We start from the raw sequence: 18,902 nt of genomic DNA, 5'->3' as shown, positions 1-18,902 counted from the left end.
ACTCTGGGCATCTTTTGGTTTCACAGTGACCATTTCAGAAGTCTAGAAGGATGGGTAAAGAAGAATAGAAACTTAACTTTATTAACAGTTTCCTATGTACCAGTCATCAACTTGGCATGCCAGAGAGTGCTAAGTTGCTGCTGCCGGTAGAGGGGGAGAAAAGCACAACCACCAGCCTCTTTATTTTTTTTCTCCCCCATCTCCCTCCTCACCTTCCCTCTGGCAACCACCAGTTTGTTCTCTGTATTTGAGAGTCTGGTTTTCTTTGTTTTGTTTTGTTCTTGTTTTTACCATCCTCTTTAATGAAAGCAATGATGAAATCCCAAAGTATTTAGGGGGCACTTGCAATATGCCAGGTTCAGGAAGAATCTGGTTCCTAATCTAGCGTGGATCTCACCATCCAGTGGGAGAGACTAAACAGACGTTTTCCCTGGTAGGACGCTCTGATAAGGGAAGCCCACATGAAGAACCACTAACTTTAGATGGTCCCGTCCAGGACGGGAGGAATTTTAGTGCCAAAGTTTGGAGAGATTACACAGGTGAAGAAGAAGGATAAAGGTTCCATCAAGAGTGCACCCTATGTAATGGTTCAAAGTCTAAATAGTTTCTGGACTTCTAGGGACTGAAATAATTCCATATAACAGAAGGACAGTAGATGTGCAGGACTGTGCAGTTGTGCAGGCTGGCCAGAGAAAGGCCAACTGATAAGTCAAGCAGAAGGAGCAGCAGTCATTGAATGAGGCTTTGCTAAGCAGTTTGCAGTTTAAGTGCAGATGTGGAAAATAGATTAATGTTTAGTCATTTTATCCATTTGAACCACGACTTCCCATTCCATTCTTTACAAAGTTGGGAATTATTCTTTTGCTTGGGAATATTTTTCAATACATACCGGGCATTATAAACGGCTTCCCTTCTATTCCTGCATATGTACCATGTTGATTACTGTCAGGCTGCTCCAATTAAAGCCCTGGGTCTCCTATCATCGTACTATTAGGTGAGTCGTGCATTCATTGATCCAGGAGAAACAAATGTGTTCCCCACTTCGGGGTTGTACAGATGCAAATTTCCAGGAGATAGACGCACTCATGGAAAAGTGCTGTAAACCACTGACTTCAGCAAGACCGTTCAGAGCCCTGTACTTAGTATCTGGCGTAACTTTCCAGCTCTTCTGAGAAACGAGCCATTGAAATTGCCTCTCGAGCGTGCCCAGATGGAGGATGCAGAAGTCCTGCTCGTTTTTTCCTCCCCTGCCAACACAAACAGGGTGGAGCAGCTCCAAAGGGAGGCCAGGAGTCCTGGAGAGAGGGAAACAACGGACCAGAGCAAAGTGACAGAAGCGCCTCCTCTGGGCTGCCTCCTGCCCTTTGTGCAAAGACCTCTTCGCCTCGGCTTGGGCGCTCTCTGCAGAGCCGCCTCAAGGAGGGAGAACCAGTGAGCTCCCATGAGGGTATCAAACAGCCGAAAGAACTTGTGCCAAAAAGTGGAGCAGACATCCACTAGCTTTTTCCAGCCCGTCTCACTTCTGCTCCTCTCTTGCAACTCTTGATAAAAAGCAGTGGGCATTTGCACTGCTCGGAGACATCCGGGAATCCCTGCGACTCCCCTCGGCCCCACGCTTTCAGCACCTCGGCTCAAGGGCAGGCCCTCCCTCCGGCTCCTTGTTCCCCCTCCTTCCACCTGACAGGGACCATAAATAACCAGGGCTCCTGGTGTTCCCAGCAGAGAACAAAGTTGAAAGTTTGCCTGGAGCTCCCTGCCACTCCCCGCCTGGGCCACTTCTTTGTTTTCTTCTGTTTTTCTTCTACCTGGGTTGGCCGTTTCTTCATTCATGCTGGAGAAGAGTCACCTCATAATTAAGCGCAGCACCCCGCTCGCTGGCTCTCCCTGGATGTAAGGCTGCCTCGGTTCCCCGATGAGGCACCGGCCATTGGTATCAAATTACCGAAAGTCTACACTGGAGCAGTCCTCATATTTACATACAAATAACTCAGGGGCTTGCATTTATGTCACCATTCGGTCCTGCTAGAGGCTTGCCAGCGGAGTTTTTGGTCCAATCAGAAGGAGCTTTAAAAGGATGTCTGCAGAGTGATCGAAAGGGTCTTCTCAATTAAGGGTAGGAAGGTTTTGCACTTTTTTCGTGTAATTTTTTCTGGTTTGGAATATCGAAAATCTCTGAACTCGGATGAGTTAGAGAAAAGATGTGCACTTCTTCAACTGTCTACGAGGAGATGAAGATGCTGAGCGGACCCCAGCGGCGGTGAAGACGGTGAACACAGCCCAGGGGTCGGTTTGTTTGGGCTGATTCCGAGGTACACTCTAAATCACTGCTTAAGGAATTCCTGGAAACATCAGGAAAACATTTGATCTGCCCCGCCTGGTGGAAATGGCTTTACCACAGAGTAAGCTCTTTCTTTAAGTCGTGCTTGGTGTGTGCTGTTTTTGTTTCGTATGCAGTGGTTGTGCAAATAGCCCAGCTGTGAGTAGTTACTTAAAATAATCTCTCTGGGTCCTGGGTAGTAGTAGAAAGCAGATCTGTTTCTTTTTTATATTTGCAAAAACAGTAGTTGACAGTGTATTTTTAGACTTGATTGGTAGTTTAAAAGCTAAGCTCTTGCGGTTTCCTGGGTTTAAATGAATGGAAATTATAAACGGTACTGAATGAAGGAATTGGAAAATAGAGCTGGAACAGATGAATCACTTACCTTTGAGAAAACATAACGTGCATGCTTTTGAAATCTCTTGTGTCCAGAAAGGGTAAGGAGAGTCATAAAAAGGAAATAGGTTTGCCTGCTTTGCAGAACGAACTTTTCCATGGACTGTGCTACACTGTGCTACGTTTTGAAAAGGATGGGAACCGTCCCAGAGGGCAAAAGGCATTTGAAAAACCTGCTCTGTCACTCTTGGAATGTGGTTTTTCCGTGAGGTCATGTTATGCATATGTAGCTAGTAAAAGTTTTACGGAATTAACTCTTTGTATGGTGAGCCAAGAGCACTACATATAGTCCTTCCTTCAAACTGCTGGTCTCTACATTTGGTCTCTACAGAAGGTAGAGCTCCTTCCTAAGCAGCGTTTCAGCCCTGGGGCAGCCGGACCGAGCTGTTATGTGATAGGTATAGAAACAGTTCAAAATTGATGTGTTTCAAGGTTCTCCAGTGAAGAAGTAATAGTTCAGATTAAATGACTTGCTGGTTTCTTACAGAAGCCCCAAACTGAAATCCTGTGTGTGAGAAGACCATTTTAAAAAAAAAAAGGTCCCCTCCCTTCCCAGTATAATTTTCGGAGTAGTAGGCATGGCGAGGTGGTTCTTATTTTGCAATCCACGTCCATTCGGACAAGCTGCCCTCCTCGTGGTGAGGCGTGGGAAGCTCATTGACAAAAGAAGATCCCCCTTTCTAGTCAGCCAGGGCTTGAGGGGGAGAAGGAGTTTGGGGAAAGTTTTAAAAAGTGGTACTTAACCCCAGGAGCCCTTCCGCTACTTACATTCACTCTTAAAATTATGAACTAACCTCACCTCTGTTTTTTCCTTAAGCGACAGTAACGCGCACTACCTAGGGGGGTAGGGGAAAGTGAGTGAGAAACCCGGGTGGTTTGCGGATGACCAAAGGAGTGGTTTTCTCCTCAACGGACCCATTTTTGAAAGGGAAGCTTCTGATTCCGGCTTGTTTTGTCCATCGGCAGGTGAAGATGCCATGACAGGGGACACGGACAAGTATCTCGGGCCACAGGACCTGAAGGAGCTGGGCGACGACTCTCTCCCCGCCGAGGGCTACATGGGCTTTAGTCTTGGGGCCCGTTCTGCCAGGTATTTTATCGTTGCTGTTTTTCACAGTTTATTTAATACAACCATGATTTGTCATCAACCAGTCATTTTCATGTTTCACATGATCCGCCGACGTCCTCTTTGGATGAGGGTGTGAATTTGGTAGAATAGAATGTTCTCAACGCCGGTGTCCATGCTCTGCCATTTTCTTTCGTGGTTTTTCAGTCCTTGATTTTCTGTGATTGAACATGTCACGTGTTGGTTTGTTCCCAGCTCGCAGTCATGCTTCAAGCATGATAGTAGAAGAGCCCACTGACAGAACTGGGAGAACCTGTGTGGTCTCTGTGTTTCAAAATTCAGTCATGACTGAGACTTAAAAGAGAGCATTCTTGAAAAAAAAAATTACATATAGTTTATTAGAATTGTCTACCAAATGTTTGGGTATCCCTTCTATATAACTATGCCATTACTTTGTTTGCAAAGGGATGCGTCAGGAATGTTACCAAACTTACTTAAAGTCACGGACAGGAATGGTAGCAAATTCAATCCTTAAAACTGAAGTGTAAAACTTTTGCACGTGAAAAACCTTGGCTCATACCTACCTGACGCTGATTGGTAGAAACAGGACCTTGTCCAGAATTTGGGGACTTCTTTTCCCTGGTTGGTTGAACAGCATGTTTGCTGACAGTCAAGTTATTTTAAAGCTAATAATTAAACTTTCTAAGCCAGAGCCCTGAGGACATTTTCCTATAGTTTAAGGCTCTCTTGTAAAAAGTTTCATTGTCTAATAGTAAATGGCACTTCCCACAAAGTAAAACCTGGGAGTTTATGCTCAGTGTTGCTGATGTGGCCAGTTCAGATACTGAACTGATTTTCCTTCCAGTTACTCTTTTTATTAGTGGAATTTGGAACGACATGTAACTCTATAGAGTTTTTGTTTGATAAATTTATAAAAGTCCTTAAAAGCTTATTGTAGCAGGTATCATTAATAAGGGGAAAATAACTTTTTAAAAATACCTAGTGTCTCAGGTAAGCACACAGAGCCACAAGCTACAACTGAAAATAGCCAGAATCTCAAAAGATCTCAAGAGAAAATTCTATTTGGAGGCTTAATAGTTTTTGCGATCCAATAACTAGCTTTTCTCTTCCTCAGATAATATGTAAAAGCTACGTTTTGTGAACCAATCATTTGTGTATAGAAAATTGTAAAGCTGACATCCAGTGAGAGACGAAACCAGCATATATTGTTTCATAATTTTTCTCAAGACAGTTCTAAGGCTCCCACACTTCTGGTCTTGATTGCACCATTATGATTTGTTGCTCCTATATGTAACTCATTTTTTTACATTGGCAACTCATGTTATGCTCAGAGGCAAATCTGCAAAAAAAAAAAAATCTATAAAACCAATTTTTTTTAAGTATTTTAGAATACTACTAAATACAATATTCTGAGTGTAACATTTAAAAGGAATACATTCAATGTGTAATTCATTCAACCATAACATTTTTTTCTTTTTTCCCTGTCTGATTTTTTTGCTTTCTACTTCTCCTGTGTTTTTCTAAAAATACTTTAAATTAGTCCCAAGATCAGGTAAGAAGATATGTCCCTTTTATGGTGTTTTTCTGCCCTTCCATGACTCATTCTCATTTTGATTTTCCTTAGCATTGTGCTGTGCTGTGCTATGCTGCGATGTGCTTTTTTTTTTTTTTTTTCCTGCTCAGTGTCAGAAAATCACTTTTGTATTTCTGAGAAACTTAGCAAGTAACTGAATGTATAACAAGAGATGTGACTAATGCAAAATTGACTCCTTAAGGAACTTCTTCTATTTAACAAAGTTTGAATAGTGCATGAAGTAACTGGAAAACTTTCATTGGGTTTGAAGAAAAAGTCTTGATTTGAAAAGCAGTCTGTTTGCTGGTGGCTGTTTTATCTGACCTTGTGCTAGATACATTAGTATGATTTTAGACTTCTGAGGCATGTGTTTTTCTAACACTTCCTGTATTTAACACTTAGGGTATACCGATGGCTACAAATAATATAGTTGACCTTAGTTGTAAACAATTTAATGATTCCAGATCCCCATGCAAATAATATCTAGTTTTAGTAGCTGAAAGGGCTCTGATGTATCAAGGATTCATAGCAAAGTTTGATGGACATAATGAGCTCCATCTGTCTAATGTAACTTGGTTGGGAACAGTGAGGAACTTAGACACTCTATAAAATGAAGACATCTTTTTAGGCTTTTCTGTTGACAGGACCCAGTTTCTAGGCTCTGTACTTCAGTTGGAGCTCATACAGAAGTTAAAAGAAAGAGGATATTTTAAAAATATTAACACATCTTAGATATATTTAAAAACTGAAGTTAAAATGAATAGGTAATAAATTTTTTAAACATTTAAGTGTTTGTTCCATATACTATAAATTGGCCTTTACCGACCAGCAGTGTTAGCATACATAATTTCTAGAAATGAATGTGCAGTGCAGAGAGTGGGGCTTCCCAGTGTCTCCCATACCACATCATGGGGGCAAATGGGGCCTTGCCATGAGTGCTAGAAGTTACACTGATGATGTAGCCCCTAGCCACAAAAGACTAATTAAAATTAGTAAAAATTAAATGAAATTCAGTTCAATTCTTCAGTCACACTAGCCACACCTGTCTTGGATGGTGCAGGTAAAACGTGCCCATCGGTGCCAAAGGTTCCATTGGACAGTGTTGAGTTAGAGAGTAGAAAGACCATATCTGCTTTTAGGAAATTTATATTATATTTAAGAGAAGGGAAGAGGCTAGAAACAGGAGTAAAACAGGGGGAAAAAATGTTTGCCATTGAAGCAGGAAAAAAAAAAAAAAAGAAGACTTATGTGTTGTGTGACTGGGCCTAGAAGGCCCGCCCATGCAAGTGGCCAGGCACGTGGCTTACTAGGTAAATCTGTGCAGAAATAAGACTTCGTTCTTTCTGGGTTTGTTTTTGCTTCTCTGTCCAGTCTCTAATATTTGTGTCTTACCTTTAAGAGTCAGTATATATTTGCTGAATACCCTAGAGAATGATGGTTATTTTGAGGTTGAAGATCCCCTCAAGATTCTGGTGGAAGGCAAGGCTCTAATCCTAGAAGAATGCATCTAGTCATTTGTGTAGACTCTTAGAATTATTCCTGTAAATCAGGGGCCTCTGTATCTTGATATAAAAATACCCACCTGGGGTAATCTTTAGTAGTGAGCAGTGGAGAAAAGAAGTCATTTTGTGCAAAGCAAGGAGGCATTTCTTATGTATCTCTTTGCTCTTTTCCCTTCAAACACAAGGCAAGACCAAGGTCTCATTCTATTGGTAAAGATTCAAGCAGCCACATTTAGATCCAGACATGGGCAGTAACGGGTGGCAACTTCCCACCGTCCTTGTCTTCCATATAAGTCAGGATGCCACTGAAACGAAAGGGGCTGTCTACCTCCCATGGTAATTGTGGGATCCTGCATTGCGGGGATTGCAGCTAAGCGGTTTCTTGTTCTGAAGCTCTATCCCAAAGAGAGTGGGGCAGGAAGTATCAGACCTCATTCAAAACAAGAGGTGATGCAAAGTTACCTTATAAGAGCCTATCATGATAGGTGGGATAGGGAGGTGAGACAGAGATGACCTCAGAGCAGCTCCTCATAAACCTGTCCTGTGTTTCTGGAGGATTAATCCCAAGGTGTTCTGCCAAGGCTCAGATTGGGGGCAATCCCAGTCAGCCTGCATGTCCTATGTACCTACATGTGCAGGCTTCCCAGCATCCCTTTTACTCTATTGTTGTTGTTGTTGTTTTAAGTCGAGATGTAATTGACATATAACTTGTTAGTTTCAGGTATACAAAATAATGATCGCCACGATAAGTCACATTAACATCCATCACCACCATAATTACAAATATTTTTTTTCTTGTGGTGAGAACTTTTGAGATCTACTTTCTTATCAGCGTTTAAATACTCAGTATAATATTATTAGCTAAGTCACCATATGTATACTGCATCCCCACGACTGACTTATTTTATAACTGGAAGTTCATACCTTTGGACCATCTTCTCCCACTTCTCCTGCCCTGCCATCCCCTCCCCCAACCCTCTGCTGCTTCTTAGTTTCAAGGTCAGTGTGTGAGAGGGATTTCAGGACATTGGGGGGTCTTACACTCTGGGAAACTCAGGGACTGTCTGAGGATTTAAGAGAAGCTTGAGAGAAGAACAGTGTAGCACAAGGAAGGAAGGAAGAGAGCAAGGAAAGACAAAATAACCATACATGAAATTTGAATTTTTCAAAGCCAGAAAGATGGCAAAGATCACACAAGGTCTATTTGTCACACTAGCTTTTTTATGTTTTCCATGAGTCCTGCTGAAAACCAGAGCTCTTACTAGGTTAAACCCATATCTGGTTTCCAGAGACTTATGAACAGACCCATTTGCCGCAGACAGAATCCCATTCAATAGTGCATGGTAAACAGATATGGACCAGAGATAAAGGAGACTCTAACATATGGTCTTAACCATAGAAAAATCTCTCAGATTATCAAGAGGCATCTGGTTCTTCTCAATGGCTGTGTTGGTTCACCTGTCATAGTGAGACATCCAAAGTGTTCATGCATTTCATATTCTCACAGATTTAACACCATTTGGCCTAATTTTAAACAAAATCTGATCATGAGATTGTCAGAGCTGAAGAGATTTCCTCAAATATAAGGGATTTTATTTTCGATGATGTCTTTTCAAGAACGACTTCTGTTGATATTTTTAGCCATCTTGCCTGTTTTCATAGTTGCATGCATTAATTTTATTTTATTCATCTCATCATCATCCACCACTCTTGAATGGTTAACTGTAAATACAACAGCCTCCGCTCCTTCAGTTCGGATAGGTCGTACACCTTGAACAGAAGCTCCTACGCACGGGACAGCATGATGATTGAAGAGCTCCTTGTACCGTCCAAAGAGCAGGTACGTGCTCTCCTTCAAATATTCTTGGATTGTTGAACTTCCGTGGCTATGATTGAATCGAGCTCTTCGGTCCTGTGACAAAAACAGTATTTCTACACGTTTGATTTTGCATTCATAAATCGACCTGTACTGCCAGGGACAAAGGTAAAAATCATTTGAAAAAAAAGGGGAAAAAAATATCAATTGTGCCATATACAGAAATAACCCTGCTCGTCTTCAGGGTTATCCCTAACAGGCCACAGAGAGGAACTCGAAGTCCTATCAAAGACATGGGTCACTTTCTCACTTCGAGGTCAAATCTATTTCAAATTTTTTAAAGAGTTAATAATAATTGGTAGCTGAAGTTGCTGACATCACCCACGTGGGTGTCTTATTTTCCTGAACATACTGGGTGCATGTTGGAATTTGCTAGAATTGTTTTTAGCATGTGATTAAAGATGAGCTTGGTCAGGTTTTTGATCCTTTAGCATCAAAGCTGTCTGTGATGGGCCTTCTCAAGACGTGATGGTATTTTGTTTTCTACCAGAACCTCTGCTGGTGCTCATGCCGTTTCTGCTTTTCAGGAATTGTGGTTGAAAAGATACTGGTTTAATGCAGGAAGTTCCCGCAACATAGTCCTGCCGCCTGTGGGCTCAGGGTGGTTCATTCTAGATACACACACAGTACCTGCTTTTAAATGCACGCAGTCAGGAGCTAATGATGGATGAAACTATTTAGGCCATAAAACTAATTTTGAAGGTGGCTTATCCTATTTAACCAATGTCAATCATTGGTGAAATTATGCTAGACTGACTTATTCACTGAACAATGAAGGTACATTGGATGAGATGAACAAGTGATAGGAACAGTATCACCGAGTTAGAGGTTTAAGCAGCTGGTAGTCAGATTTTTGGGACTTCTCTGTGTTTAGAGATGCTGACTTCCAGATGTACAGATATACATTGTATTTCACAAGAACCTACAATAAATATTTTATTACTTTGCACTCTCCAGAACATTCTTTGCAAGCAGATTTTACAGAGGTGAATACAGTGGCTGTTTAGTGTTTGGTCAGACATAAGCACCCTTTGTAGAATAATTGTAGGTACGATAGCATGTCATGGTTTAAGTGGGTGTTAGCACTAGAGGAAGCACTTGTGTCCACTAGTGAAGCTAAGCGTTTGGGTCTAAGGTGTTGCCCAGGTATTGGTTGAGGTTTTCTGAGGAGCTGTCCCTGGTTGGCTGTGTTGGCTGTGTTGGTTGGTTGGCTGTGGTCATTATCCTGGTCAGGTAATCCTGATCTCTTCAGGTTCCCAATTAAAACGAGATGTTGGTGGCTATAATGATGACACAAGTGTAGACATGCCTATCATTCTCCAGGACTAAGGAAACCCCACAAAACTTACAAAATCGCAGGTGGTAGGAGCTTCCTTGGGTGTCAGTAACACTTGGGTCATATATAAAACATGTGCCTGGTTCTAGAATGGGGTCTCAAATGCTTGACTGAACCTAATTATGGTTTTTATTTCTGGATATATATTTACTTTGGGACATGGGTCTGAAATTGGGACCACCACCAGCATCAGCCATGACCTCACCATCACTGCCACTCCCACGGCCATTGTTACACTACCTTTCAATTTCTGCCTATCAACCTTAAAAATATAAGTGTTTGCCTTGCCACAAGGCTGCAGCAGTCTTCTGAGGGTTCTCACACCATTATCTGTTAGCTATTGCCAGGACCCGCTTACTCAGGTGGGCTGGAAGGGGCAGCTTTAATCAGAATGAAGGATCTGTGAAAAGAAAGAAAGAATAAAGAGAACTTTAAAGGTAAAACTGATGTCCTCTAGTGGAGTTTGTTGCTGCTTAAGTTTGAATAGCACCTCTGTGGTCATTACAGATATCTCTGGAGAGTAGTCAGGGAAAAGAAGAGCTTAGGACATCTCAAAACTTTTACAAATAAATCTTTAAGTTGATAACTGCAGAGGTGGGAAGTTGCTTTCTTCAGGGGCCACAGAGAATCCCATGGTCTGACAGGTGTTCCATGTGGAACTAGCATGTTTAATGAACACAGTTATTCATGGGCACATAACTTCATGATAAATTCACTGGAGATTTGAAAAAAAATGTATGAACAACATAAAGACATTTTAGGGAAAATTGAGGACACTTGAACACATACTGGCTATATTGTTAGGAAAGTACTGTTAGTTCTGTTAACAGTGACAGCATTATTAAAGCTATATAGGGGAGTATCTCCATTCCGGGGGGTAGGCATGCGGCAGTTTTCAGCAATGAAGTAATCATTAAGTCAGCGGCTTATTTTCAAATGAGCCAAAAGACACCGTGTGTGTGTGTGTGTGTGTGTGTGTGTGTGTGTGGAGAAAGAGCGCTCGTGCGAGCATAAATATGGCAAAATGTTAATTTTTTAGAAAGATTTTAGGTATTTATTGGAGAGAGAGTGCATGCACACCAGCATGGGGGAGGGGAGAAGCAGAGTCCCCCCTGAGCAGAGAGCCCAATGTGGGGCTTGATCCCAGGACCCCAAGATCATGACCCGAGCCAAAGGCAGACGCTCAACCGACTGAGCCACCCAGATGCCATAAAATGTTAATGTTGAATCTAGGTGAAGTATATATGGGTATTTCTTATAAAGTTTTTTCAACATCTTTGTTTGAACTCCTTCAAAATAAAAACTTGGAAGAAAGGGGAAGACAAACTGCAAAAGAGTTGTGTTGACTTTTTAGTCTCTAGTATCTCATTTATTACAGGAGAGGGAAGAGACTAATTCCTCAAAAGAGAGGCTTTATGAGGGAAGGGCCCAGTTACACTGTGCAAGATGAATGAGGAGCATTTTCTTGAGACGTATCCTTCATGTAAAGCACAGACTTTATATTAGAATTCAGTGGCAAACATTAATTTATATCCATCATGCCTATAAATCTGTATTTATACACTTCAAAACGGAGTTCCTCCACAGTATTGATTTTGTCTGAAAGCACGTAAGAAGCCTTAAATATTTAGAATTCTTAAGGCAATGATACATGACTTACTGTCAGATTTGAAACTGCCCTGTCATTGCCCAGTTAAAGTTGCACTGACACATGAAGGTGGAAAATGAATAAAAATGAACTCTCCACGTGCTGGTCGTTTTCAACAAGCAGAGACTTCACCAATACAAAGCATAATTAGTTGCCCCTTTATTACTACGCTGCCCATGAAGCAGTTAAAGTGCTTTAACCACAGTTAAAGTGCAGTTGAGACTCCGGGTAATTCCCAAGATCCTATGTTGTTGAAGGCAGGTATGGAGGCTGGGAAGGGACCTGGGAAGGGAGTTGGGAGAAGTGAGCCCATCCTCTTGCCCTGCGGAGCCTTAATCATGATCAGTCCGTAAACCACTTAATCCCCCCTTGGATAATCAAGAGTGGACTCTTTTTACTGTGATACTGGGTTATCCATGAACTCCCTATACCTTTGCCTTCCCTTTACCTTGTAATCAAGAGTCACCTGTAGCTATGCCTCTGAAAATATATATGTAAGTAAATCATGCCTTGCATTTGTCAGGTTTTATTATTTAAAGCAATGACTCTCAGCCCTGACTGCTCCTGAGAATCGTTTTAAAGAATTTTTAAAACATTATTGCTCCCCGTATGATTTCACTCATATGCGGAATTTAAGAAACAAAACGAAAGAAAAGAAAGAGACAAATCAAGAAACAGACTCTTGGTTATAGAGAACAAACGGATGGTTATCAGAGGGGAGGCGGGTGGGGGATGGGTGAATTTGGGAATAAGGAGTGCGCTGTCGGGTGATGAACGCTGGGTGACCTGTGGCAGTATTGAATCATTATATCATACACCTGAAACTCATAAAAGGCTGTATTTTGAGTAACTGGAGTTAGAATAAAAACTTAAAAATAAACAAGCACAATTGCCCAGTGGCTGGGAGGGCCTAGGCATAGAATTTATTTTTTTTAAAGATTTTATTTATTTATCTGACAGAGATCACAGGTAGGCAGAGAGAGGAAGGGAAGCAGGCTCCCTGCTGAGCAGAGAGCATGATGCGGGGCTCAATCCCAGGACCCTGGGATCATGACCTGAGTCGAAGGCAGAGGCTTTAACCCACTGAGCCACCCAGGCGCCCCGGCATTGAATTTTTTAATGCACCAAGAACTGAAAACTCCTGATTCCTAGTCAGAATTCTTACCTGGGCGAAGGGATGTCTGGTTGGCTCAGTTGGAAGCGCACGTGACTCTTGACCTCAGGGTTATGAGTTTGAGCCCCACCTTGGGTGTGAGATTAGAATTCATCATTGGGGCCCACATTGGAATCACCAGTGGCTCTTCGGAGAACAAGAGGCCTGCAGAATCAGACTCTCCCCAGCTGGGTTCCTGGGCACATGTGTTTCTTAAAGCTCCACAGGTGATTCTAGGATGCATCTCTGGATAGGACCCACTGATTTAAAGCACTCTGGCTGGGATCTTTTCGTATACCGACCATTCAACATTTAATGTATTTGTTTTATAAGCTCTGATTTGTGCCTGTCAGGCTATCTTTGGAATAAGATCTGTGCTTGGAAACATTCTTTTCCAAATAGAAGGTAACAAAGACAAGGGATGATTGCAACCTGAAACCAGCTTGTCTAGGATGAATATCCTAGACTGGTTCTTTCATTTCTTCTGACATAATTCCTGAAAGCCATGTCTGGCATGGCTTATGTAATTGCTGTGCATGACCTGCACCAGCCAGTCCTCGTGATCTAAATGGAATAACATTCAGGAGACACTGTGTCAGGAGGTGTGGTGATGCGTATGGTGATAGTGATGAAAACGGTTCATGGAGCTCCTACTGGGTGCAAAACCGGTTCTAAGTGTTTTATCAGTATCAGCTCGTTTACATTTCACAAAAACCCTTTGAGACAGTTTCTTGGGTCCATTAAGAAGATGAAGAAACTGGGGCACAGTCAGCTTTAGTATCTTACCCCAGGGAGTGCAGGTGGTAAACGGCAGAGCCACGGGCCATATGATTCCAGGCTGCTTCCTCAGAAGCTGTCCATCTACATCGCCCTATGTGGGAAAGGAGCCATCGGAGAGCTCTCACACTTAATACTCTGTCCTTTGAAACCTCACGCTTGTTAGTATTTTTAATACGGATGTGGTACCATCATCTTTATCCTTTTTTAATTTTTTTAAAAAGATTTTATTTATTTGAGAGTGAGTGAGAGAGCAGGGGGCAGGGGCAGAGGGAGAGAAAAAAGCAGACTCCCCAACTGAGCAGGGAGCTCAATTCAGGACTCGATCCCAGCCAGGCCCCTGGGATCATGACCTGAGCCGAAAGCAGATGCTTAACCTACTGAGCCACCCAGGTGCCCCATTTTAATCCATTTTTTAGCATGAAAGATTACATTTAGAGTTGTGCTCTCTATTTTGCTTATGCCAAATTCTAATAATAAATTTCATATTTAATGTCACTTAAAAGGAACTGACAACTTACATTCATCAATAAGTTATGAAAATTATGGAGAAAATTATTATGCTAAAAGTCATGGCATGTAAGGCATCATTAAAGAAATGGAAATACTTGACCTTCACATAGATATGAGGTAGAAGGCACGATAGTGGTCTAAAATTGTTTTGCAAGCTAACCAATTAATTACACTTCCTTTGAATGACCCTAGAAGTGTTTGTAAGACCAAGGGCTGTATGTATACAGCAAGCAGAAACATTTAATTCAGTATGATTTCTGGTAGTTTTCCAAAAGTAGGAGAAGAGCGGGAATCACTTAGGGACTTGGGTTTGTTTTGCTTATGTACACCGTTCGACTTTCTTAGCTGGTAGACAGGATCTGATGGTCAAACCAGGACTCCTGTCCATTTCTCAATGTCATTTAGAAGGGTCAGAAATCCCTTCCTCACCTCCAATGATGGGCCCCAAACTTGGCTTCTCAGAGCATTCCTTTTCCTGGGTTACAGTGTTTATTTTAGGTTAAAATGTAAAATCTAAGCCAGCCTAATGAGACTCAGATTTGAGACTTTCTGTAGCATGTTGGGGTTGCTAAGCTCTAAGGATGATGTCAGCTCGAAGCTGCTAAGGATAGAGCATGAAAACGAGATTCCTACCATGAGCCATGGCTGGATTCAGCCTGAAGTTGGTCCCTCCCAGACTTTCTTGCAATATAAACCAGTCAATTGATCTCAATCTCCTCCCACCCCTGGGAGGTGGAGGGGAGTGTCTTAAGCCAGTTTAAGTGGGGTTTGGGTCCTCATTAACATGGTTATATTGGTGGTGGTCAAACCTGACATGAATAACCACCTATCAAGGGCAACAAAGAAAGTCTTCTAGCATCTTAAAATTCCGTTCAGTCTTGAGATTCTGTTTTATGCTTTCTCTCTAGATCTAAATAAATGTAATCTTAACAAAATAAGGAAAGGAGCTATGGCTTAAGAGAAGAGCTATAAATTTGGGTGTTCTAAGCAAAAACTTTTAGAAAAACATTCTTTGCTGATTGATTACTAAGCAGTGAGTGCCTTCCGTTTCCTTTCAATTCCATTGCTATAGGGGCAGTGCATCCATGAAAACGAGAAAAGGGGCAGCTGTGATACCCTGTCCCTCTTTTAGGAGGCTTAAAGAGGTTGCTTTCATTTTGCAGCCTTCCCCTCTCAGATGGGATTTGCCCACATGGTTTATGTCTCAGGATGACTGGCAGGGCTTCTAATACTGACCAGGTTAGAAGGTTTAACTAAAGTAGTATGGGAAGGGTTGCATTGGCTGTTTGAATGGGGTCATTCTGTCTTCACTGTTGGAGGCCTTATTCAAGCCTCCCCATACCTGGAGGCTACCATACCTTCCACCTCGTAACTCTCTCCTTTATCTCATAGCCCAGGACTCTAGTTCCTTTGGGTTAGATCGTCTTTTTTAGGCTAAGGATGACCTCATGTATGCTTAGTTATATAAAATGCTATGTACTGCTTGATGTATTAGCAAGTCATATGTAAATAGGAGGGTTCTTCAGGAGAAATTGCATGTCTGTCACTTTAAGACCTAGGCAGTTTACACTTATTTCAGTAATAGAAAATAAGAATGCCTAATCCCAAAGGCTGGTTATGCTAACGCTCAGTTTTTCCTTCTCTGCCTCTCACTCCATCTCCTCCTGCAGCTTCCCTTTCCCCACATCAGCAGATTAGCACTCCTGTTTCTTGTGGTGAAGGTAATTCTAAGGGGTTCTCAGAAATGTGCCTGGTGGTAGAAGGTAGCCAGCCTGGGATGAAAGATTTGCTAGAGATAGTCCCCTAGAAGATAAACACCTTTGACTAGTGACATTTAATATGCTGCTTTTTCTGTTCAGAGTGCTTTGCCAGCATTACTCAGGTGATCCATTCAACACCTCTCACAGATTGGTCAGTAAGATTACACATTTTTTTTTCAAGGCAGACGGGCTGGTGTTGCGACATACTTAAGGTAGGACAGTTTAGATGTCTTGAGCTGGATGTTGTGTTAACAGCTTCCATGCTGACCTTGATTTACCTTCTTTTGTGGAAGTTGGTAGCTAAATTATTTTGAAATCAATCAGGTTTGGAAATCCCAAAGAACTCAGCTTCTATGGTTTGCACTTTAGTCTCAAATAAATCTTAAGCATAATAATAGTTGACTTCAGGAAAAGAAATGCTTTCGGGAAAAAAAAAGACCTGCTTTAGTCAGCCTTTAATTGTTATTTTCTGCTTAAATCAGGTTTTCTTTTGTGAAAGCCATTTTTTAAGTTGTACAACATGATATTTTGATGTATGTATGTATGTATTGTAAGATGATTTCCGTAATCAAGCTAATTAACATATCCATCACCTCCTGTACTCACCATTTTTGTGTATATAGGAAGAACAGTTAAGATCTCTCTTAGCAAATTTCAAGAATATAGTACATTATTTTTAACTACAGTCCCCGTGCTGTACATTAGGTTTCCAGAACTTACTAATCTTGCAGCTGCAGGTTTGTACCCTCTGATCAAATGCTCCCACTTCCTCTGCCTTCCAGCCTCTGGAAACCACCTTTCTATTGCCAGTTACTATGGGTTAAACCTTTTTTTTTTAAGGTGGAATCCATTCCTTAAGAGAATATTTCCAACTAGTTGCACGACTTGTCCACACAGTCCCCTAGCAGTTTGCCATTTCACTCACTGTCTGCTGCGGATCACAATACTTGGAATACTGATTGTAGGCACTGCCACAGCATTTTACTGATGGACCATCTCACATCCTGCTTTCAGCTTCATTGCGGTCTAGGTACGACCATTAGCACTTGCAGACAAAGAAGCTGGGGCAGAGAGAAGTATTTCATTTGCCCAGTATCACTAGGTAACAGAGCTGAGACTAGAATTTAGGTCCGGTGGCTACTTGGCCAATTCTGTGGCTGACCACTAGCCTGCCGCTCTAATACACCAAGCGTGGCCGACCTGACAAAGCATGTTCACCATGGGAAAAGTCGGTATTTACACAAGTATTTGTCACAGCCCAAACCCCACCATTGTTGGCGAATCTAGCAGGCTGCTTCTTGCTGTCTGATAAGACGATGCTCTCCTAAAAGCTGCATAGGGGGCCGTAATGTTCTATCAATTTAAGAAATTAATTATCTCCACTTATAAAAACTCTAGGTAAAGTTTAGGACTATTATAATCTGTGTTTCTGTTCGTGTTACATTTTAGAATGTTCACTTTTTTTTTTTTATTATGTTAGCCAACATATAATACATTAGTTTTTGATGTAATGTTCAACGATTCGTTAGTTGCATATAAACATCACCACACATGCCCTCCTCAATACCCATCACCTGGCTACCCCAGTGCCCCACCCACCCACCCACCCCCCTTCTGTAACCCTCAGTTTGTTTTCCGGAGTCCTGAGTTTCTCACGGTTTGCCTCCCTCCCTGACTTCTTCCCATTCAGTCTGCCTCCCTTCCCCTGTGGTCCTCCACGCTATTCCTAGAACTTTCAAATCACTTTCACAGTACTTGGGTCATTCCGTTCTTACAGTGAATCGGGACAAGCAGTCTTATCTGCCGGTTACACCCATGCAGCAATGGAAGTTCAGTGAGGTGTTTGACTTGTCCCTGTCTGGGCAGTGAAGTGCTATAGCCTAAGTCGAACCCAAGTCTTGTACTCTTGGTCTAAGGGAACTGAAACCCACATGGGTTCCCCTGTCCTGGTCCTGTGCAGTGTGTGGCCAAGGGGTAACGTTATCCTTGCAAGCCTTTCCTTTCATGGGCTCCTAGTCTCGTGCCATCAGTCAACTGTTTTTCAAGTGAACTATGTTTAGACTTTTTCAGATTAAATGCACTGGGTTTTTATGTGACCTGATAGTGTGAGGTCTACCTGGTGCCATGAACCGTAGCCCATCAACACTACCAGTTAATCTACAGGACTCCCTTCTGCTGGCTCCCAGGGACAGCAGAGCTGACAGAGAAGGACTTTCCCTGGTGTCATCCAGTACTGGGATTTGACAGTTGGCAGCCTGGAAAAGTATCTAATACTGAAGGGAATCGAGTGGTTCTTTCTTTTCCTCACATATATACTTTCTGGGCCCGTGCCTCTTTTCTTCTTGCCAGGACATTTATTTCCAGACCTGGGCATTTGGGTGTGTCATCTTGTAAAGCCAGTGTGTACTTGCTCTTCTCTTTCCTCTGATGAATAGGGCTAGTGAGAAACTATTTTTGGAAAGTATTAAGCTCATGGAGACAGTGATATCATCATTAGTCAGGCTTTGGACTCTATTGAATAACATGCATTTTAATTCTAATAGGGTCCTTGACATCACTTCCAAGATGAAAAATAGTGTGCTTATTATTCATATCATTTTTGATGTGGGAGTAGAAAGTCTTACTAAGTCAGTGTGAATCTTTCCTTAACACAGTGTCCTACTAAAGCTGCCCAGTGCAGAGAGTTGATTTTGTGTCATCAAATTTTGAAGTTTCTCTCTGAACTTCAGTTTCCTCATCTGTGAAATGGGTATCATATGACTCCTAGTGCCACTAGGTTCCGAGGACTCAGAGGATAAATGAATGTAAAGGTCTGGGACAGGGCTTGACACTAAGCTGACACATAGTAAGTTTTGGTATTGCTATTGGCAACATGGGAATTGAAGCATTTTTGAATCAATAAGTAAGTCCTACACATTTATAAGATGCATTTTTCTAATTGAATGGGCTCCATTGATTTGATAT

The 18,902-nt window shown here is 41.9% G+C and overlaps 1 protein-coding gene across 4 annotated transcripts in view; it reads left to right on the top strand.

Moving 5' to 3' along the window:
- ANK3 (ankyrin 3) overlaps window positions 1–18,902 on the top strand; it is a 675,546-nt gene that overhangs the window by 569,784 nt on the left and 86,860 nt on the right. For 2 of the 4 annotated variants that reach the window (XM_047703616.1, XM_047703615.1), the window contains 2 exons: window positions 3,680–3,803; window positions 8,613–8,715. In XM_047703616.1, the coding sequence (XP_047559572.1) occupies window positions 3,680–3,803; window positions 8,613–8,715 (227 nt within the window). Of the gene's footprint in view, window positions 1–1,504; window positions 2,400–3,679; window positions 3,804–5,340; window positions 5,353–8,612; window positions 8,716–18,902 lie in introns of those variants that run through there. The other 2 variants (XM_047703614.1, XM_047703617.1) reach the window with 2 other exon arrangements.

The sequence above is a fragment of the Lutra lutra genome, chromosome 14 (assembly GCF_902655055.1).
Source record: "Lutra lutra chromosome 14, mLutLut1.2, whole genome shotgun sequence".
In the NCBI taxonomy this organism is placed as follows: Eukaryota; Metazoa; Chordata; class Mammalia; order Carnivora; family Mustelidae; genus Lutra; species Lutra lutra.
Note: the sequence above shows the minus strand (reverse complement) of the source record. Positions and strands in the feature narration are given on the sequence as shown.